The 23,271-nt window shown below is 38.8% G+C and overlaps 1 protein-coding gene across 1 annotated transcript in view; it reads left to right on the forward strand.

Moving 5' to 3' along the window:
• The window catches only part of lrch3 (leucine-rich repeats and calponin homology (CH) domain containing 3), a 205,428-nt gene that overhangs the window by 151,847 nt on the left and 30,310 nt on the right, over nucleotides 1-23,271 (forward strand). Inside the window, exons 10-14 of the mRNA XM_060834713.1 lie at nucleotides 5,552-5,628; nucleotides 11,392-11,446; nucleotides 13,802-13,963; nucleotides 15,265-15,321; nucleotides 17,627-17,686. Coding sequence (XP_060690696.1) covers nucleotides 5,552-5,628; nucleotides 11,392-11,446; nucleotides 13,802-13,963; nucleotides 15,265-15,321; nucleotides 17,627-17,686 — 411 coding nt within the window. The remainder of the gene's footprint in view (nucleotides 1-5,551; nucleotides 5,629-11,391; nucleotides 11,447-13,801; nucleotides 13,964-15,264; nucleotides 15,322-17,626; nucleotides 17,687-23,271) is intronic.

Here is a 23,271-nt window from a genome sequence, read left to right on the forward strand (position 1 = left end):
GACCACATCTGACTTCCTGTGTGAAATTTTGGTCTGTATTTATGGAAGGATACACTTGCATTGGAGGTGGTACAGCAAATATTTGCTTGATTATTCCCTTGGGGGTTAGAGGATTCTGTTCCTGAGCAAACTGGATCTATATTATCTTGAGTTGAGAAGCTTGACTGGTGAATCCATTTAAGTATACAAGACTCTGTGGGAACTGACTGAGTAGAGATTCAGAGATAATTTTTCTTAGCTGGGATAGAATATGGGAGTGCAGTACCAGGATAAGAGGCCAATCAGTTAAAACTCAGTTAAGAATTTTCAAATTCAAAGTTGTGTATCTTTGGAATTCTACAATTCAGAGAACCATACATGCTCCATCATTGAATGCACTTAAGGCTGAGACAGATTCTTGCCATTTCAATGATTCAAGGGACATTGCAACAGGCAGGAAATTGGAATTGAAGCCAAAAGTGTGCCATGACTGTGTTGAATGTGTGATCAAAGTGATTTCAAAATATATTATTATTTTTGGAATTTGATTTGTTTTAACAAGAGACATTTGGATGAGGGTTGGTGCTGTGAAGGTTTTTTGTTTAAAAAGATCAGTCATTCTGAAATGGTGACTGAAGTGCATCAGTTCAAAGCAGACATGTGACTACAAATAAGGGCTTAAGAAAAGCTTTAAGGTGTGAATAGAGTCAGGTATTCATATTTTTGAGTTTAAAGCAGGAAGAATAAATACATTAAGCATGTGAATATATTTCAATAACATCACATGATCCAACTAAAAAAGGTAATTTAAATATATGATCTGTCAAGCCAGGTTCATTTTGGGTTCTAATTTGTCATGTTGTACCATTAGGTGGGATCATTGCAAATGGCAGAGCAGGCTCAATCGGCCACAAGGTCTGCTGTTCTCCTATTTCTTGTCCTCTATATTCTCCATCTAATTGTTTAGTTCTCCACAGTCATTCATCACTGGATATTAAAGGACTGCAGAGTTTAATTCTGACCCAGTGTTTGTGGAAACACCTTATTTCTGTTTGTGTCATGTTGCTTCTGCTATTTAGCATGCATCTAGTACTGTGTTGCATGGGCCCTATTCAGTAGCTTCACCAGTTTGGCACTTTTACACTTAGACATGCCTGCTACTGTTCCTGAAATGTTTTCCTACACTTCTCATTGGACCACATTTGATTACTCTGGCTTGATGGTAGATTGAGAGATTTGTCATACCAAGAATTACAATGGTGGGTGAGTGTAATTGTACTACTGCTGATGATCCACATTACCTCATGGAGTACCAATTTTGAGTTGCTTATCAGTTAAGAATCTTTTTTGTTAGCAGAGTAGTGGTGCCACACAACATGATGGAAAGTGTCGTCATTATAGAATGGAATGTGCTATCACTGAGACTGTGCAGTGCTCCTTCCTAATAACCTTGTCATTGATATGGACCATATAGATTGGCAGAGGGATGGCTTGCTTAGTTAGGTTTATGACTGGTTTGCAATACAGAGTGATTCCACTCGCATGGATTCAGTTCCCGTACTGGTAGAGGTTACCATGAAGGACTCTCCTTCTCAACCTCAACCTTTACAGATTGGTGAGAGCAAGTTCAAGGAGGTATCTCTGTTTTCTCACCACATGCTGCAAAACCAAACTGTCAATGGCGTCCTTCAAAACTGACAACCTTCATTTGTCATTTTGATAAATATTAATGTTTTCATCCAGAGAGCATTCTCTGCCCTGACTATTCTCAGCACTTCTTCCCAACATGAGGAATACTGACATATTAGCTGATGTAGTGTAGTTAATTGATAATCAACAGGGGATTTTCCTGTAAATGACTAACCTGATGCCCTGAGACTTCATAAGATCAGATGTCAATGCTAAGGATTCCCAGTTAATCCCTGTCCATCTGTATATATCTATATCACTGTGTCACAGAATCATTCATAACGAAAGAGGCCCTTTGGCTCATGGAGTCTACAGCGTCAAAAAAATTCCCACTACCTACACTCATCCCACTTTCCCAGACTAGACCCATAACCTTGAATGCTGTGACTTTTCAAATGTTTATCCAACTACATTTTAAACAGTGTGAGGTTACCCGCCTCAACTATCTTTCTAGACAGTGTATTCCAGATCACACCATGGGTGAAAACATTTTTCCTCAAATCTCCTCTAAACCACCTGCCTTTCACTTTCAAAAGATGCCCCTTTGGTCTTCATTTTTCAATTAAGAAGATAGCTGCTTTCTATCCAACCTGTCCAGGCCCCTCATAATCTTGTAGACCTCCAGTCAGATCCTCCCCTCAACCTTCTCTGCTCCAAAGAAAACAACCCAAGCTTATCCACCCTTTCTTCATAGCTAAAATCCTCCATCCCAGACAACATCCTGGTCAATCTCCTTGAAATCAGTCACATTCTTCCTAAGGTGTGAGGCTCAGAACTGCACACAATACTGTAGTTATGACCTAACCAATGTTCCGACCAGCTCCAAAATAATTTCCCTGTTCTGATCATCTATACTTCTATAACGGCAAACATTCTGTATGCCTTCTTAACTACCCTATTAACCTGTCCTGCCACCTTCAATGATCTGTGGTCAAGCACCTTAAGATCCATCTGTTCTTCTGAACTTCCTCTTGTTTTATTCATTGAATGCTTCCTTGTACTTCTTCCTAAGTGCATTACCGTACAATTATCAGGGTTAAATTCCATCTCTTTATATCATCCACAAACCTCCTTATGATACCACTCCCGTTCTCATTTATTTATGAATATCCCAAATAATAATGGACCCAACATTACTCACTGCAGAACACCCCCCACTGTTTATCAGGAGCCAGTCACAAAAATAGCCTTCTACCACCACTGTCTGCCGCTGAGCTAAACCTAGATCCAACTTGCCAAAAAACCCTGGATCCAATGTGCTTTTGCTGCTTTATCAATTTCCCCTGTAGGACTTTGTCAAAGATCTGGCTGAAGTCCATATAAAGTACGTAAACTGTTCTGTCTCATCTACTCACTCGCTTGTCTCCCCATAAATTCAACCAGATTAGGCTTGACCTTTTTTTGACAAAGGCATGCTGACAATCCTGATCAAACCTTGCCTCTCTCAATGGCGAATAATTTTCTCCTTTAGTATTTTCTGCAATAGATTCCATAGTGGGTCTGTTCCAGCAGAGGAACAGAGTAGACAGGAATGCTGCTGGAAGAACCTGCTGCACAGGCTGAAAAATGTGATTCCGAGAATAGGGCTATCAGATTGTTGCCTGACTGTGTTGGCTGCCCTAGATTTGGTACGAATTCTCAGCTGTTGCTGAAGACCACATTGTAGGTCTGACTGGGCTGGCAGTGGTGGTATCCTGTCGGAAACCAATACCTAGATTGTTCTGAGAAATGATTTATTCTTTATTCTTTTTGTGCATTGTTTATTGTAGTTTGGTACAACCAGGTAGCTGTTGGGGCATTAAGAGGTAAGGTAGGTAAGCGTCAATCACTATACCATATTTTGGCCAGATCAGATACTGATAGCAAGTTTGCTTTCCTTAAGGATACTAGTGAAGCAGATTTATTTTTATCGCATTCAGGTTGTTTGATGGTCTCCATACTATTTGTTTAATTAACTGAATTGAAATCTAAGTTACCATGGTGGGGGATTTGAAGTCACTTTCCTCGATTGTTAAATTGGGCCTTTGGATTAGGACTTAAAAATGCTAGAGAAGTGCAGCAGGTCAGGCAGCATCAAACACCTCTGGGGCACCCGCACCAACCAACCCAACCGCCCCGTGGCTGAACACTTTAACTCCCCCTCCCACTCCGCCAAGGACATGCAGGTCCTTGGCCTCCTCCATCGCCAGACCATGGCAACACGACGCCTGGAAAAAGAGTGCCTTATCTTCCGCCTAGGAACCCTCCAACCACAAGGGATGAATGCAGATTTCTCCAGCTTTCTCATTTCCCCTCCCCCCACCTTTTCTTAGTCCCAACACTCAGACTCAGCACCGCCTTCCTAACCTGCAATCTTCTTCCCAACCTCTCCGCCCCCACCCCTTCTCCGGCCTGTCACCCTCACCTTAACCTCCTTCCACCTATCGTATTCCCAACCCCCCTCCCCCAAATCCCTCCTCCCTACCTTTTATCTTAGCCTGCTTGGCACACCCTCCTCATTCCTGAAGAGTGGCTTATGCCCGAAACGTCGATTCTCCTGCTCCTTTGATGCTGCCTGACCTGCTGCGCTTTTCCAGCAACACGTTTTTAAGCTCTGATCTCCAGCATCTGCAGTCCTCACGTTCTCCTTTGGATTAGGAGTCCAGTAATACAAACACAATGACATTATACCATTTTATGTGATTGAGTAGTGATTTGCTGATGCACTGTATGTTTATAGGTGTTTGAATTTAATAGCTACATTTTGCATCATCCTTGTTAATAAAATAATTTCTTGTACTGTTTTACTAAGTTGCTGTTTACTTGCATGGATTAATTTAATGCACAAAAATAAAATTTGGATTGTTTTTGTACATGCAGTACAATGTACAGTTGTGTAAAATGCAAAACAAGTTTCATCCATTGATAACTAGATTAGTGATCATAACCAATATTCATTTGAATGATCCCAGCTAATGATAATACTAGACAAATCAGATCCCAGAAGGAAACCTGATTTGATCATATTTTTCACTTTGGTAATGGGTTATCATTGTAGTTATTCTCTGAAGATTGCAGATGTTCATTAACATCAGACTGCAAGTTTATTATACAACAAAAAAAATGAAGATATAGATGAAAGTTAGAAAGATCTGAACACAAACAGGAAAGCAAAATTTCAATCTGTTCCCCGAACACTATTCTTTTACAGCCATTAACCCCTAAACTCCCTCAATCAGGAGATGAAAGAAACAGGTAAGTCCACCCTTTAGATGTGATACAGAAGGAAGTTCTCTCTGATATTTCAATATTAAAAAATAGTAATGTTAGCACAGATGTGATTGAACTTTACAGTGTTTTCAAAATATTTCTTATTTATTAGATGTAAATAGCTTAGTTTATTCTATTTCACCTTATTTTATTCTACGTAATAAACTTGTCTATTGTTAAAACCAAAATGCATCATTGTGTGCTTGTATTTCTGTGAAAGATCACTTTTTAAAAATAAAAACAAAATCAAAACATGATCTTTCAAGCCAGTCTTTATTTTGGAATCTGACTTCTCCAGTAGTAATTTAGCTGGGATCATAACAATATGAACATCCCATCCACTAACATCATAGGGTTTTACCTTGGCACTGGAATCACATGCTTTCTTGGAATTGATGCACCTTGGTCACTTAAATGATTTTCTGTCCTTTTTCAAAAAAGAGAACCTTCACAGGACTAGCACACATCTACCTTTCTGACTGTGAAATCTGTTCCTGATATCTTATGTATGTATCTATTACACCTTTCATCACACATTTTGTAATCGTCGTTCATAGATCTGTTATGGAACTGTAATTATTTGGCAGGATTACAATTGATAATTCAGTACTGAAGGATTTTTTTTCCTTTGAAGGCTGTTCCGATGAAATCAAAGCATGTTGGTGATCCACAAAAACCTGTGAGTGACAGGGGCTGGCCACAACAAAACAGGTATTGCCTTCAATTTAAACTATGACTTTACATGAAATAATTAAAGATTTTGCCAAGCCGGTGAACTCCTTTTAGAAAGGTAATTGGGTCTATGGGTATTTGTATTCCGAAATGAATTTGCACTTACCAGAGAGAAGAAGCCATCCAGAAATTAAGGAAGTAGGGATTAAAATATAATTTCTTGCGTACATTCTTTACGAAAAAAATGAACCAAAAACAATGGAATTAATGCCTGCAGCTGTAGGCTAGTTAGCTGGGCATCAACAGCAAGAAGAATATAAAATGTTTTTGTTCAAAGAGAGATGACAAAATTCTAGAGACAAATACTATAATTTAAAAAACGGATTTTGAAAAAGAAAGTCCACCTTTACTCAATAAATAATTTAAAGTAACGGAAAGGGCAAAGTGGTGGGGTTGGTATACATGTTTCAGCAAGCCTTTGGGAAAGTTCCACATAATACACTTACAGCAAAGGTCAGAGTGTGTGAAGTTAACAGCCTGTCAATTTTTTAAAAGTTTGTACATGCAATCTAGGTTTCTCCAACTAGGCTAGTATTTATGTTCCACCATCTTGGAGCAATTGTTACTAGCCATTTGTCAGTCCAAGCCTGGATGATGTTCTCATCAAGCTGTATATGGATAGCTTCAGTATCTGAGAAGTTGTTAATGGTGTTAACCATTGTATCATTGCAACATTTCCCACTCTGACGTTATGATAGATTCCTACTCTGACATTATAATAGAGGGAAAGTCATTGAAAAGCACCCTTAGGAGCTCTTGCAGTCATGTCCTGAGGCTGAGATGAATGAACTCCAACAACCACAACCATTTTCCTTTAGATAGGTATGACTAACGGGGAGTTTTTCTCCTGATTCCCATTGCCTCCCATTTTTCAAAGGCTTTTTGCTACTCTACACTGCCACATTCTGCCAATATGTCTCTTATGCTTACCTTCTCTTGTTTGTCCATGGTGGGACCAAAGTTGTAATGAGGTCCGTCGTGAGTGGCTCTGCAGAACCCAAACTGTCTGCCAGTGAACACTTTATTCCATTATAATTGCTGCTTGGTCACACTGTAGATGACCCCTTCCATCACTTCACTGGTGATTAACACTCAACTGATAGGCAGTAATTGAACAGGTTTTATTTGCCCTGCTTTCTGTGAAAATGACATACCCAGGCAATTTTTGACATTGTAGGTTCCATTGTTGGAACTGTACTGGAACAGCTTGGCCACGATAAGGCTAATTCTGGGGGACAAGTCTTCACTATAGTTGGGCTGTGACAATGTTCCATATCTTTGCAGTAACCAGAATATTGAGCCATTTCTTGATACTACCTGGATTGAGTCTAATTGGCTGAAATCTACAATCTGGAATGCTTGGGACCTCAGAACAAGGCTGAGATAGATTGTGCATTTAACACCTCTGGCTGAAGACGTAGGCATGTATTTCATCCTTGACTTTTGCACTAATATACTAAGGTTCCCTGTAGTTGGTTAGTTGCCCAAGACAATTCACACTTTATGTAACACAATTGCAGAGTTTAAATATCAACCACTGATTATTGATTGCTTAGCTTTACCTCCTACGTGATGCTTCAACTGTTTGGTATTACCATTACCATCAAGGCAGGAAATCAACCCTGATTCATTGGAGAGTGCAGGAAGGCATACCAGGAACAGCACCAGACGTACCTAAAAATGAAATATCAGCCTGGTGAAGCTACCAAACAGGACTACGTGAATGCCCATCAGCATAAGCAGCAAGTAACAGACAGAGCTGAAAATTTGTTGCTGGAAAAGCACAGCAGGTCAGGCAGCATCCAAGGAGCAGGAGAATCGACGTTTCGGGCTTATGCCCGAAATGTCGATTCTCCTTCTTGGATGCTGCCTGACCTGCTGTGCTTTTCCAGCAGCACATTTTCAGCTCTGATCTCCAGCATCTGCAGTCCTCACTTTCTCCTAGAAGTAACAGACAGAGCCAAGCAATCCCACAACCAACAGATCTGATCTAAGCTCTGCGGATCCTGCCACATCCAGTCACGAAGAAAGGGGGATAATTAAACAGCTCACGAAAGGAGGAAGCTCCACAAGTATCCCCATTCTCAATGATGGAGATCCCAAAACATTAGTGCAAAAGTTAAGGCTGAAGTATTTTCAAATATCTTTAGCCAGAAGCGCCGATTGGATTATCCATCTTGACCTCCTACAGTGATCCCCAGTCTCTCTCATAGCAATCTTCAGCCAATTTAAGTCATTCCACGTGACATCAAGAATCGGTTGGAGACACTTGAGAAAGCATTGACTTATGGGCCCTGACAATATTCTTGTCATAGCAGAGTCATAGAGATATATAAACAGCAGGGAAACAGCCATTTTGGTCCAACTCGTTTATGCCGACCAGCTATCCCAAATAAGTGCAGTCACATTTGGCAGCATTTGCTCCATATCCCTCGAAACCCTTCCTATTCATATATCCATCCAGATGCCTTTTAAACGTTGTAACTGTACCAGGCTCCACCACTTCCTCTGACAGCTCATTCCAGACATGTGGGTTGAAAATTTGCCCTTTAGGTCCTTTTTAAATCTTTCCTCTCAGCGAAAACTTCTGACTCCCCTTTTGGACTCCCCCATCCCAAGGGAAAGACCTAATCAATTTATCCTATCCATGCCCCTCATGATGTTATAAATCTCTGTAAGATCACCCCTCGGCCTCTTGACACTCCAGGGAAAATAGCCCCAGTCTATTCAGTCTCCTTATAGCTCAAACTTCCAACTCTGGCAACTTCCTTGGATATCTTTTCTGATCTCTTTCAAGTTTCACAGCATCCTTCTTACAGTAGGGAAACCAGAATTGCTTGCAGTATTCCAAATGACTTGTGCTCCATAGCTTTTTGCTCCCGTAGCCAAGTTCTTCCAATGCATTTACAACACAGGCATCTACCTGATAATGTGGATAATTTCCCAGGTATGTCCTGTACATAAAAAGTATGACAAATCCAACACTGCCAATTACAGTCCCACCAGTCTACTCTCAATAAACAGTAAAGTGATGACATCAACAGTGCCATCAAATAGCACTGTTCAGCAATAACCTGCTTAGTGACGCCCAGTTTGGATTCTGATACGCAGCTCCTTAACATTATTACACCTATGCTTCAAATGTAGACAGAACAGCTGAATTCCAGAGATGAGGTGAGAGTGACAGCCCTTGATATCAAGGCTGAGTGTGGCGTCAAGGAGCCTGAGCAAAACTTGGATCACTGGGTATCGGGGGTAAACTCTGCTGGTTGAAGTCATACCTAGGGCATAGGAAGATGATTGTGGTTGTTGAATGTCAGTCATCTCAGCTTCAGGACATCTCCTCAGGAGTTCCTTCGGGTAGTGTCCTAGGCCAACCATCTTCAGTTGTTTCATCTCTGGCCTTCCCTCCATAATAAGGCTCTTTTGGGGATGTTTGCCAATGATTGCACAATGCTCAGTGCCATTTGCAACCCCTTGGGTACTGAAGTAGCCCATATTCAAATGGAACAAGGTCTGGATGATTTCCAGGCTTGTACTGACAAATGGCAAATAGCATTTATGCCAGACTATGACCATCACCGAGAGGAGACAACATAACTACCCCACTTTGCCATTTAATGGTGTTATCATAACTGAATTCCCCAATATCAACCTCCTGTGGGTTACTCTTGACTAGAAATATAACTGGAGTCACTGTATAAAAACAGTGGCTACAAGAGCAGATCAGAGATGAGGAATATTGCAGCAAGTAACTCAACTACTGACTCTCCACGGCATAGGCAAAGGTGAGGACTGCAGATGCTGAAGATTTAGAGTCGAGAGTGTGGTGCTGGAAAAGCACAGCAAGTCAGGCAGTATCTGAAGAGCAGGAGAATTGACATTTGGGACAAAAGCCCTTCATCAGGAATGAGGCTGTGAGCCGAGGGGGTTGGGGCTGGAGGGGGGAGGTAGGTCAGATTGTGATAGATAGATGGTGGTGGGGAAAATGGTGATAGGTTGGAGAGGATGGTGTAATGGATAGGTGGGAAGGAAGATGGGCATGTAGGACATGGGCATGAGGGTGGTGCCGAGTTGGAAGGTTGGAACTCAGATAAAGTGGAGGGAGGGGAAATTAGGAAACTGGTGAAATCCACATTGATACCGTGGGTTGACGGGTCCTGAGCCAGGCATCAGGTAGTTAGGGAGTGGCCCTGGAGGAGGCCCAGGACCTACATGTCCTCGGCAGAGTGGGAAGGGGAGTTGAAGTGTTCGACAACATGGCAGTGGGGTTGCTTGGTAAGGGTGTCCCAGAGATGTTCTCTGAAGTGTTCTGTATTTGGCGTCTTGTCTCCCCAATGTAGAGGAGACAGCGCCAGGAGTAATGGATACAGTAAGTGACGTGTGGAAGTGCAAGTGAAACTTTGATAGATGTGGAAGGCTCTTTTGTGGCCTTCGATGGAAGTGAGCAGGGAGGTGTGAGCACAGGCTTTGCAATTCCTGCAGTGGCTGGGGAAAGGGCCAGGAGGGGAGGGTGAGTTGGTTGCTTTATGATGTGGTGCTAATCAAGCAGGCTGCTTTGTCCTGAATGGTGTCGAGTTAGACAGCACAGAAACAGATCCTTTGGTCCCATTCGTCCATGCCGACCAAACAAAACTAGTCCCACTTGCTTGTGTTTGACCCATATCCCTCTAAACTTTTCCAACTCCGGTACCTCCACAGCATGTCCACCAGCCAAAGTCAGGAGTGTGATAGAATAGGCCCCACATGTCTAAATGGGTGCAGCTCCAGCAACACACAAGAAGCTTAAATATTCTTGGATATCATTGAGGCCTAGCCCGATGAGTGACAAAGAACATTTGCACCATATGGTTACCAAACAATGATCAACTCTGACAAATAAGAGGTAAAAACAATGATTGTAGATGCTGGAAACCAGATTCTGGATCAGTGGTGCTGGAAGAACACAGCAGTTCAGGCAGCATCCAACGAGATAAGAATCTAACCCTATATCATTGACATTTAATGGCTTTATGTTCACTGAATTCCCCACTATCATCATCCTGTGGGAAAATATTGATGAGAAACTAACTGAACCAGCTTTATAAATACTGTGGCTACAAAAGCAAGTTAGAGGGTAGAAATTGAAAACACATTTGGACAGGTGCATGAGTTGGAAAGGTTTAGAGGGATGTGGGTCAAACACAAGCAAATGGGACTAGTTTTGTTTGGTTGGCATGGACGAATGGGACCAAAGGATTGTTTCTGCGCTTTATGACACTCTACACCATTCAGGACAAAGCAGCCTGCTTGATCGGCGCCACGTCATAAAGCAAACCTCCTCCCCACCCCCATCCCCACCCCACAACCACCACCACTGCCACCACCAGCATTCAGTAGCAGCAGTGTGTACTGTCTGTGAGATGCACTGTGGAAATTCACCAAAGATTGTTAGATCGCATATTCCAAACACATGACCATTCCCATCTAGAAGGACAAGGCAACAGATATATGGGAGCACCTGCAAGTTTTCCTCCAAGCCACTAACCATCCTGACTGTTCCTTCACTGTCTCTGGAGTGATGTGTGGAGATTAATGTGTTTTTAAATGTCAGTATTAATAAAATGGTCACATATTTTGCTGGGTTCATCATTTGATAAAAGCAAGTTTTACCATTATGTTTGAAGATTCTAACCTTATTACCTGCATGTCTAGTATTTAATTTTTACTAACATTAAGCTTATGATTGAATTTCTTTTCCAGTGTATTTTCAGAAGCTAGCTTGAGCTCTCCAACTCCATCTTGTGGCCAAAGTGTGGTAATTATCATACTATTGATCATATTCAGTGTCTTTAAAACATATTCAGTGTTATCAAAATATATGGAAAATGCATTTAAAATGTTAAAATTAGCCTGGAAGTAACCACAAGCAATGGCTTACAGCTATGCTGAGGCAAAATTAAAACGTCAAGAGTTAAGTTCAAGAATTATAGAGTCATAGAGATGTACAGCATAGAAATAGACCCTTCAGTCCAACCCGTCCATGCCGACCAGATATCCCAACCCAATCTAGTCCCACCTGCCAGCACCCATCCCTCCAAACCCTTCCTATTCATAGACCCATCCAAATGCTTTTTAAATGTTGTAATTGTACCAACCTCCACCACTTCCTCCGGCAGTTCATTCCATACACGTACCATCCTCTGCGTGAAAAAGTTGCCCCTTAGGTCTCTTTTATATCTTTCCCCTCTCACCCTAAACCTATGTCCTCTAGTTCTGGACTCCCTCAATCCCAGAGAATAGACTTTGTCTCTTTATCCTATCCATGCCCCTCATAATTTTGTAAATCTCTATAAGGTCACCCCTCAGCCTCCGACACTCCAGGAAAAACAGCCCCAGCCTATTCAGTCCCTCCCTATCGTTCAAATTCTCCAACCCTGGCAACATCCTTGTAAATCTTTTCTGAATCCTTTCAAGTCTGACAACATATTTCCAATAGGAAGGAGACCAGAATTGCACACAATATTCCAAAAGTGGCCTGACCAATGTCTTGTACAGCTGCAACATGACCACCCAACTCCTGTACTCAATACTCTGACCAATAAAGGAAAGCATACCAAATGCCGCCTTCACTGTCCTCTTTACTTGCAACTCTACTTTCAAGGAGCTATGAACCTGCATTCCAAGGTCTCTTTGTTCAGCAACACTCCCTTGGACCTTCCCATTTAAGTTTATAGGTCCTGTTCTGATTTGCTTTTCCAAATGCAGTACCTTACATTTATCAAAATTAAACTGCATCTGCCACTCCTCAGCTCATTGGCTCAACTGATCAAGATCCCGTTGTAATCTGAGTAAACTTCTACGCTGTCCTCTGTGCTTGCAACTTTAGTGTCATTTGCAAACTTATTAACTATATCTCCTATGTTCACATCATTTATGTACATGACAAAAAATAGTGAACTCAGCACCAACCTTTGTGGCACTCCACTGGTCACAGCCCTCCAATATGAAAAGCAACCCTCCACCACCACCCTCTGTCTTCTAGTTAGATCTGTATCTAGTTCTCCCTGTATTCCATAAGATCTGACTTTGCTAACCAGTCTCTCATGGGAAATCTTGTTGAGCGCCTTACTGAATTCCAAATAGATCCTGAAGAAGGGCTTATGCCCGAAACGTCGATTCTCCTGTTCCTTGGATGCTGCCTGACCTGCTGCGCTTTTCCAGCAACACATTTTCAGCTCCAAATAGATCATGTCTATCGTTTTGCCCTCATCAGTCCTCTTTGTAACTTCTTCAAAAAAAAACTTAATCAAGTTCGTGAGACATGATTTCCCAGGCACAAAGCCATGTTGACTATCCGTAATCAGTTTTTACCTTTTTAAGTATGTATAAATCCTGTCCCACAGGAGTCACTCCAACAACTTGCCCACCAACGACGTCAGGCTCTCACCGGTCGATAATTCCTGGCTTTTCCTTAACACCTTTTTTAAGTAGTGGCACCACGTTAACCAAACTCCAGTCTTCCGGCACCTCACCTGTGACTATTGATAATACAAATATCTCAGCAAGGGGCCCAGCAATCATTTCCCTAGCTTCCCACAGAACTCTAGGGTACACCTGATCAGGTCCTGGGGATTGTGCGGCAGTTTAGTCAATTTTGAATATAAAGAAATGAATATATTTTATTGCAGTCTGCCCAAAGCGTTTTGCTTTTTTTTCCCTTCTGTTCATAAATTATGCAGAATAGTAGAAATTAGGTTAGCAGCTTAATATGCAAAAGTTGAGTGAATTGATTCACTTAAAATAGAGTTCTAGTTGTATTACTTGTTTAATTTACCCCAATTGGTTAGATTGTCAATGTCAGCCATCTGAGCAAGTTTATTTATCAGCATTTCAATCCAGGGAGCCAATGAGGAAGAACTGATATAAATCCTTACAACAATCATGAAACTAGAACTGTGTAGTATGGATCTTCAACTGTTTAAATCTCTCAAAGTTTAGAAATTCTTATTCATCTTTTCTTTTTGCAGATTAGCAAAATAATTGTCCTTAAGATAGTTGTGGATTATATCAACTGAAATTTAATGTTGTCAAATGATTATTACAGTCAATATTACAAAAAACATTAATGGGTTAGGAACAGGAAAATGAATTTGGATACTCTGTTTACCAGGTTTCAAATGTGGGGTGCTCAGAATCTGAGTTACAGAGAAGACGTGAGCAACTACTTGTAGAACGGACCAGAAGAGAAGCGCAGCTTGCAGCTCAGCAATATGAAGAAGAAAGAATCCGAACTAAACAAATTCAGAAAGAGGCCGTTCTTGACTTTGTGAGAGTAAGCAATAATATTTCAAAGATTTAAATGCAATACCTTGCTCATTTCCCAAGAATATTCCAAAATGAAGCAGGTTTGTAATGATCTGCAGTTTTGTTTTCCATCTTGTTTGTAACAATTTTACTGACCTAAGTAGCTAAAGAAATTGCAGACCAGGTTCAGTAAGATGAGTTGCCAACCTATTTTAATTTCTCAAGGATCGTTTAAACATTTGTTCTGGATTTCTACTGAAGCTGTTCTGTAGCACTCGAGATTTATGGGTTCACTGCCTATGCTCAATATCCCCAAATAGTCCAGCTGAAGTCAAATGAATCAAAGTTGTATTGTTCTTTATGATATGATACTTAGTTCCCTGAACCCAGTCATTTCAAGGAGGGATGATGGTGTCTATGTCAACATTTATTTTTCCCCCATTGTCTTTAAAAACTGTCCTCACGTTTAAACCTTGACCTGTTCTGAACTGTCAGTGTACTTCACCTGCTGCCCTTTAAAAGGTAATTAACTGAAAATGAAGTTAATCGTAAAAATAAGGTCAGTAGTTTGTGCAAAATTTGTGTTTCCTTGTCCTGTTGATCTTTTTTCAAAAGGTAGCATTCTCGAGTCAAATGAAAATGGCTAACTTTTGCATATTAATCTGTACAGAGGACTTTAGGAACAATTTGTACATGGCAGCAGTGTAAGAATCAATCTTTTCCTTGATGCAATGTCTTTATAGGTGGTTGCTAATTAGAGATTAGAAGGTGTTTGCTGCATCCCAGTCCAGGAATGTCAAATCTAACTGTCATTACTTTTGCCATGTGGTCTAAATCAGGCATCTAATTTTGAGGTTGATGTAGTCTGTTTGGCTCCATTACATGTTGAGTTACCACCTGAACAATTGGAAAAGTTTGACTACCTCGTGTCGAGGCTTTCCATCAGATGATTTGTTTCATAAGTCACATTGTTGTGAACAACTATGAGTGATAATGAATGAAGTCCCTAACAAGATATTTTCAACATAATAAAACTCAAATAAAATTTTCATATATATGTAGTAACACAAAAATGTTCGTTTAAAAATTCAAACATATTCCATTTTAATTATCATGGATCATTTGCATTCAACATGTGAATAAAAGATGGAAACAACACTGCTTGGCAAAATTTCACGTTATGCCTAGAATGGGAAGTGTAGAATTTGAGTTGAAAAATGTAGGAATAGCCATTAATTAATCAAAATCCAATTTAGGGAACTGCCACTTCAATATAATTTATAGAAATGGTAATTAAATTGCTAGTCTTTGTGCTTTATCTCCCTGCAGCAAAAGAGTGGTCAAAGTCCTCAGAAACAAAGTCTGTCTGACAGCGATCACAGCGATGTAAGTGCTCTGCAGATTTAGGTGGATGTTAGAAAATAGTGAGTGGGGAGGGATCTGTTGTTTTAAGGCTCAGTCATTTTAGTGCTACCTAAGCTTTCACTTTAAGGGACGGTATCATCTTAAATCTTTGTTAAGCAAAAGGATCACATATCAGAATACGTGATGTTTGTTTCTGAGTCAGTCTTTATACTTATCATGCTATACTTCTTTACAGCACTTCATTTAGTCTAATTAAGTAATTTACTTAATTAATCAAGTAATTAGTTTGGAGATTATTGTAGTATTCATAGTTTCCCAAAGGAAATTTATATGTAGGTGTTCTATAATACTGTACCGACATTTCCATTTTGAAATATCAAGTTTCTAATTAGTTTTGATTTTCTGTCTTGCCATTGAGGGAACTACATAAGTTGTTGCTATCTCACTTTCTGGACCCAATGGTGATTTTCTAATGTGTTTTAGAAATACTTTGTGTCAACAATTTTTATTGACAGTAAAATTGAGAAGAATAGTATAATTAACAATTTCATTTAACTAGGTTAATGTTGATATAGGATGTGCTAACATGTGATGTTCGTCAAATGGTTTAAACACAGAAGGAAGCCATTTGACCTGCCTTTTTTGTGCTGGCCCAGAAATCATGTTTATTCTGGTTATGTGCCACTCCTCTACTGCCTTCCCCTGCAGCTCAGGAATATTTTTTTTAATGGGATAATGTTCCAACAAATTTTGAACACCTCAGTTGATTCTACATCCACCACAACCTTCACATACTATACTCCTGATCTTAAACACACTGTGGAAAAGTTTTTCTATGTCTTCATTGCCTCTCTTCCCCATTACCTCAAATCTGTGCCCTGTGGTTCCTGATTATTACACCAGTGGGACAGTTCTTCCTATGCGCTCTTTCCAGACCCCTTACGATTTTGAGTCTGTCAATCAAATCTCATCGCAACCTTTTCTTCTCCATGGAGAAAAGTATGAGCTTTTCCAATATTTCTGTGTAAATGAAATTCTTCATTTCAGGAACCATTTGTATGCATCTGTTTTCCAGTTTTTTTCCTCTCCCTTGTTACAATTACGAGCTTGAGCTGTGCTTGACTGCTCGCTCTACAGTTCGATTAAAATCAAAATTGCAAGAGTAAGTGGTAATAGTTTCATTAGCTAAATGTTTTCATTTGATGGCCAAACAGTTTGGGTTTGGTGTATTTTTAAGTTGAAAGATAGAAATGTTAATGCTGTTCAATAGTATTTTCAAAATAATTCACCATGACAATTAGAACGTCCTTGTCATCATCTTTTCTCCAGCTTCTTTGTGCAGGTTAGGTGGTTAACTATGGTAAAGGTGGAGTTAAGTGGATAGGGTGGGATGCTGTTTAGAGGGTCAATGCAGACTCAATTGGCCAAATGGTCTCTTCATGTATTGTAGGCATTCTATCCTTCTGTAATTCCATTTTACTCTATCGTCACCTATTCTTCAGTTAATCCCACGCTGTTCAGTCTCTTATGGCCACATCATTCCATGCAGTCTTAGGCCCTTCACTGCTTCCTCGCTGGCAGACTCATTTCCACCACTCACCTCAACATGTTTTTCTCTCTGCAACAGATGATCATGCTATTCCATTCTCTTCTTGACTGCTTGGTTTGATGCTTGCACAATCTCACTGACCTTGCTTATAATAATGTTCTTTCTGCACTTCATATTTCATCTCATAGTTATCCAGTTGTTCTTCCCTTTGTTTTCGATTTTGTTCTATATAATGAGGCTGATCTATAAACTTCCTTTTAGGTTCTTCATTTTGCTTTCAGCGGTAAATTTTTTTTCTTATAATATTCTACTTGTTCCAGTTACTCCAACCAGAGCTAATCTGTTGTTCAGTTTCCATTCCTGTACTTTCAACTCACCCATGGATAATCATCATTACAAAATCTTCAAAAATTCTGAAAACAGGTTGTCTCAGATTTCCTAATTCGGTTATGTGTGTTTACTCTGCAAATGCAATTTAGCTAAATGTGCGGTTTATCTAGATCTTGAAAATGGTTACAAGAACTGACAAGTGCGAGTTAGAGTTTTGCCTAATTCATAGTGAACCAAATCATGTGAATGGAAAATATATAATATAATGTGTAGTCTAATTTCTTGCATTTGATCGAAGTCCTGAATTATTCATTATATATTAATTGTTTGCCTTCATACAGAACTTGTGTTATTTTGGCTTGGTGTAACTGTTATGATCATTAGTTTGCTTCTGTTGGGAATGTTTGTTGTATTTTATTCATCTCTTTCCTCATTCCCCTCCCTCAGCTCCCCAAATATTTCCCTATCAGACGATCCCAGCATACAGATGATAGCGCCTTATTAGTGGTAAGAGTGTGACTGCATGGATTGACCTATATTTTAGAAGATTAGATCATAGAAATGGCATGATGTCTAATCTATCAAATTACCAATCATTATTTTAAGATTTACTGAATAGCACAACCCACATAAAAATGGAATAATCCCTTGTACTCTATTACTGGAGAAGATCCAGTGGCACTTACAGAAACAAAAAAAAATCTACAACTGGTGTCTTTCCTAAATGACATCCTGTGACAATAACTTAAAGTTTGCAGACAAAGAAAAGAAAAACTGAGTAATCTTGCATCTGGACTGTTTGTAAAAATAGTTACTGATCAATATGATGTACATTTTGTGTCCTTGAATGCAAAAGATATAATGGTGCTGTTCTTTGATTATGAATACTTGTTAAACACTGAACAATTGACAATACATAGAGCATAATGAATGGGAAGTTGAGTCATCATCCTTTTTTTCATTTCTTGAACTTGATTATTGAATCCAGCCTAAACTAATTAGATGAGCTGCTTATCATGTGTCGATATGAAATAAAACTTGCCAACTTCATTAATTTTATAATGTATGTAGGTCCACAGAAAAAGAAGTCCACAGATTGGTGGCTTCTACTGGAGAATAGCTGATTTAGGAAGTGGAATAATTTGTACTGGTTGTATAGCACATTGCAGGCAGAACAGCTGGATCTTTAATTTACATCTAATATAACCTCTTATTGAGAAACATTTAATGCTGGTGCTGGATATTCATTATTTCCTTCCTAATTTGTACAATTTCTCCTGGTTGATTTTTCTTTGGTAATTGCCACTAAAGATGCTCAATAACATATTAAAACCAAAATTACATCAAAGACTTTAAGTTCACTGTTTTAACCTCTACTTCCTTCAGCAAGATAGTTGAATGATTGCATTACTTTATTAATCTTTCACTTAGATATGGTAACATGATGTGCTAAAAGCCTAATTTGAACCTTTCCTTAACGATTTCTGCACAGACTCATTTCACTTTGGCTCAGTTGAGGCTTTATGGTTAAGAACCCAATTCAAACCTTTAATGCCTAACATCCTGGACTGTTTGGTGAACAGTGTGTTTGAATATATCAACCAAAAGCACATTTCAAGTTCATCTGGGGAAAATACTTTGTCGAACATCTGATTTGTTGCCACCACACTTACATAATGCATTCAGGAGTACCAAAACAAAAGGGTGTTTGTATTGTTTTGTCAACCTTGCACTAATGACCTCTATTACGGGTGCACAAATTAACTGGCAATGAGAACGTCAAGTGAGGAGCAAGAAAAGACTTGGTCTCTGCTCTAGTCTATATACCATCCACCCATAATAACTTCAACCCTGCCATTAAAGTCCTGACAAATGCCAGCATCTAGGAGAAGGAATGACTTTATGGAGTTTTATAAAATCATGAGGTGCATGTAAATAGACAAGGTGTATTCCCCAGGATGGGGGAGTCCAAAACTAGAGGGCATAGGTTTAAGGTGAGAGGGAAAATATTTAGTAGGGACGGAACAGGCAACTATTTCATGCAGAGGATGGTGCGTGTATGGATTGAGCGGCCAGAGGAAGTGGTGCAAGCTAGTACAATTAGAACATTTAAAAGATTTCTGGATAGGTGTATGAATAGGAAGGGTTTAGAGGGATGTGGGCATCTCTGTGACTCAAATTCCCAAATCATAATTCAGCATGACGTTGAGTGAATTTCAAATCTCCTTTCTGCACAGATGACAAGTTCCTTCCCCGTTAGCAAAGTAATCCTCATAATGCATTGACTGACATGATATAACCACGAAAACTATTCCAGTAATCTCCAATTCTGTCCCCTTCCAGATACTTATGCAGTGTCGGGTCTCATACATTTGTGAGGGGCTTTTCACTGGTTTGTGGAAATGGGGAAGTTTTTTTTGTTCTCACTTGTTAGTGAAAAAATTGGTAATTTAAGGTGAGGCCTTGGAAAAGGAAAAGGATTAAAACTTTCACGTGCAAGTCATCTTCAAATAATCAAATTATGCAAATGCTGAAATGAATACAAAGCTGGAAAGAAGATGGGGCGTGCAAACTTTTCAAACTCAAAAGATTTCCCGTTGACTCTTATTCAACTTGAAATTGGAATCTGCAGTGGTTTGTGCTATTCACATCAGTTTTGCCTAATAGTGATTTATTCAGTTAGTTGATTTGACTTGAAACTATAGTTGATGACAATCTTGCCTGGATCATGAGGCATGGGATTATGTTGTGTTGCATGTACTCCACACCTGCTGAATATTCTATCTACAGTATTAACTGATGGATGACTCATTGCTGCGGTGGAGCATACAGAATGCATGTTCACATGCTGCAAAATAGATGTATATAATGTTAATATATACATCTCAAAGCTTTTAGATTACCTAAGCATCAGAATATTTTGTTCTCAAGTTATTTGAAGTAACAATTGTACAAAGAAGTGAGTTGAAATCTGCTAATTCTTCCTGCAAAACCACTGCTCTAAAACATTTCCATTTCTATTTTAAATCATTGTTCACAATTTTTAAGCTGGATTTTTGACACCAACTTTAAGCCTTCAAATTTTTCTCATGTTTAACTAAGTCATACTAATTTTGTAAATTTTATTGATTTAATCTAAATTATTTTTCAGTTTATTAAACATTATTACATATTTTCTAATTAGGGTATTCCATTAATTTTTTTGACGTTAGTTCTTTTTATTTCAAAAAGTATATTTGTTTTTATTTGAAGGTGCAACAGCTTTAATTCTTAGTTGGCTTATTACTTTCACTGAGATACCTTGTGTTTATTTGCATTTTTTTATTTTGCTATCTGTTTAAATGTAACGATATTTTCAGCAGCCAAAGTTAAAGCTAACTCTTTGTTTGTCACAAGGCCCCTAAAGGCAGAATCTGAGAAATGACAGCACAATATCGTGCCGTTACGTTGGCCCTTGATTCGATAATGTCATCGTCCATTATGAACTTAAATTCTTCCCTCACTTGAACTGCTTTCTCTGGATTGAATCTGTAAGGATGTGTTTATAAGTAATGCATCCCCTATATTAACATCTTAAGTAATCAAAAATGTTTCCCTGTCCTGTTAACACAAATCAATTTGAATTTGTAATAACCTTTGTGACTTCCTTTTATAGCTGTCTAGAAGATCTGTATTACCCAATCTGATTGCTGGAGTGTCAACCTTTGAGTCTTCAATTTCAGATTCCTCCTGTAATTGTTCTGATACTTTTGTTTTACTCGTTTTCTACTGCATAAAAGCTTTTTTTTCTCCTGACTATCCTCCATATCATAATATCTCTTAAATACCTCTTCAATGCACTAGCTGATTTTTCCTTCTGTCTGTAGTACCAGCATATTTTATACCACTCAGTTTGTTCTTGATTTGAAAACTTTTGGGCAGTATTGATGTTGATAGTTCCCGAGAGATAGGTAATAGCACAAACACTTTGTCACCATTTCCACTCTAAAAATTTAAATGGCTGCAGTTTTCATTAACAGTTGAGCACTGCTAAAATACTTTTTGCCCAATTCACATGCGTTGGGTTATTTTCTTTATGAAACTCAAATTGGAATGGAAGGTTGTTTCTTGTGGTTTGATACTCATTTTTTCTTGAATCTTTTTAAGTGGTCCTCTCTCTTTATGTCCATGTATCATTGCAAAAGGACTGAATCCTATGGTCAAACTCAATATCTGTTTTGGCAGAGCGTAACAAAGAGAGTTCCTTTATTCCAACGCTTAAGACATTCTTGATAATATGCTCTAATTGTAGTTGTCTTTGTTTGATACCATCTTTACATTGAGCCTTGAGATGGTAGTTGATTTTGGGGGTAAGATATAAATTATTTTATCTCAAACTTATCATCATCTCTTTGAATACCTGTGACATACAGTTAAATTAAGATTTGAATTTTATTTTATTGAGTAATTCATATCTTGTTAAAAAATTGAAACAATGTAACCACTACCATTTTAGTTGTACTTTTTCCTTGATTTGCTCATTCAGGAAACCTTGTTGAAACATCCATAATTGTTAAAAAATGGTTTTGCATTCTTGGTTTTAGGTAGGGTTTCTATCCCATCCATTCAGACCTCCTAACTAGTTCTTCGAAAACTGGAATCGGAATTAATGATGTAGGTTTAATTGATGGTGGGATCTTCCCCACTAACTGGCCTGCAATCTTGACTCTCCAGCAATAGAATTTTCTAATATTTTGACTTTTTTTTCCCTGCTTGTAAAATTTCAGTATGATTGACCCAGTCGTCTTCTGATATTTGAGATGCCTCAATTATCTCAATAGTATTGTCTTAATATTCTCAATAATATGTCATAAAATTTAGGTGTTGAGTATGATTCGTTTTCTGAACAGGTTGTTTAATATAATCTGTTTGATTCAGGATCTGTTTTTGTACTATTAAAGAAGGTATGCTTAAATTATAAATCTCATTCTTTGTTTTTATTTAAAATTTTAAAAACAGTACTGAATAACTGAATTTCCAAGTTATCTCCCTGTTTCATAGACTCCTCTTCCTTTCTAATTTTAAATGCCAGCTATCTGAATACAATATGGTTAGAAAACACGCAAGAATGTTCCTCCTGTGGCATCTTTTTTTTTTAACCTCCAAAGATTGTTTCACCACCATTAGTGAGGCCAGTAATTTTGAAACAGCCAAGTCATTTCTCAAGATAAAATCAATTCATTCGAAGTGGATTTATTTCACTGCTCCAATTAAAACTTCTGAATTTACTCACTCTTTAATTCAACTCTGTATAACGGGTCCAGTTTGTATCTTCCATGGAAACCTCCAACCAATATTTTTTCCTTCATGAGCACCTCTGGATGACATATGTTTCATCGACTGGCTCCTGTGCCTCTCAACATCTTTGCTGATTTACTTCCTTGATTTGATGTATGAGGAAATACCTCTTGTTTTAAATCTTTTTAAGAATCAGCATCTATAGTAGATTGATTGTTTTTGTTGGTAGTCTTAAGAATTTTCATGGCAGTTGTCTCTCCCTTCTTAGTAAATTGTGAGGGAATATATTCCCTTTGTGTTACTGCTACATTTCCTGATACTCTCTTTTCTTGAGGATTCTTTTACATTCCTCCTCCTGCACTCAGTCTCATATTTAACTTGCATCACTTTGATATGTCCAATGAAAGCAGATTATTTTCTTTACATGACTTTTTCATATTAACCTTTCTCCTTTATTACATTAGCATCCTGTGTTTGTTCCCTCAAAGTCGTAGCCCTACCATCTGCAGATTTTCTATGCTTCTGATTTCTTTGTAGCTTCCCAAATTACCATCTCCCCACCTGTGTGAGATATCATAAGTATCTGCAGAACTGCTCCTTCTGTGATTTTTGATCCTTGACACTCTGAATAAGTTTTTCATTTACAGGAATGCTATTTATGAATTATTCCATAATCATAACTTTCCTCTCATTCTAAAACAAAACCACAGATCTCACAGCATTTATTTTTCTCTTGCAAATCTTACACATGTATGAATAGGTTTATTTCAGGTTCTAAGTTTCGGTGGCCTTAAGGGACCAGCTCATAAATATTG

The sequence above is a fragment of the Hemiscyllium ocellatum genome, chromosome 13 (genome assembly GCF_020745735.1).
Source record: "Hemiscyllium ocellatum isolate sHemOce1 chromosome 13, sHemOce1.pat.X.cur, whole genome shotgun sequence".
Lineage (NCBI taxonomy): Eukaryota > Metazoa > Chordata > Chondrichthyes > Orectolobiformes > Hemiscylliidae > Hemiscyllium > Hemiscyllium ocellatum.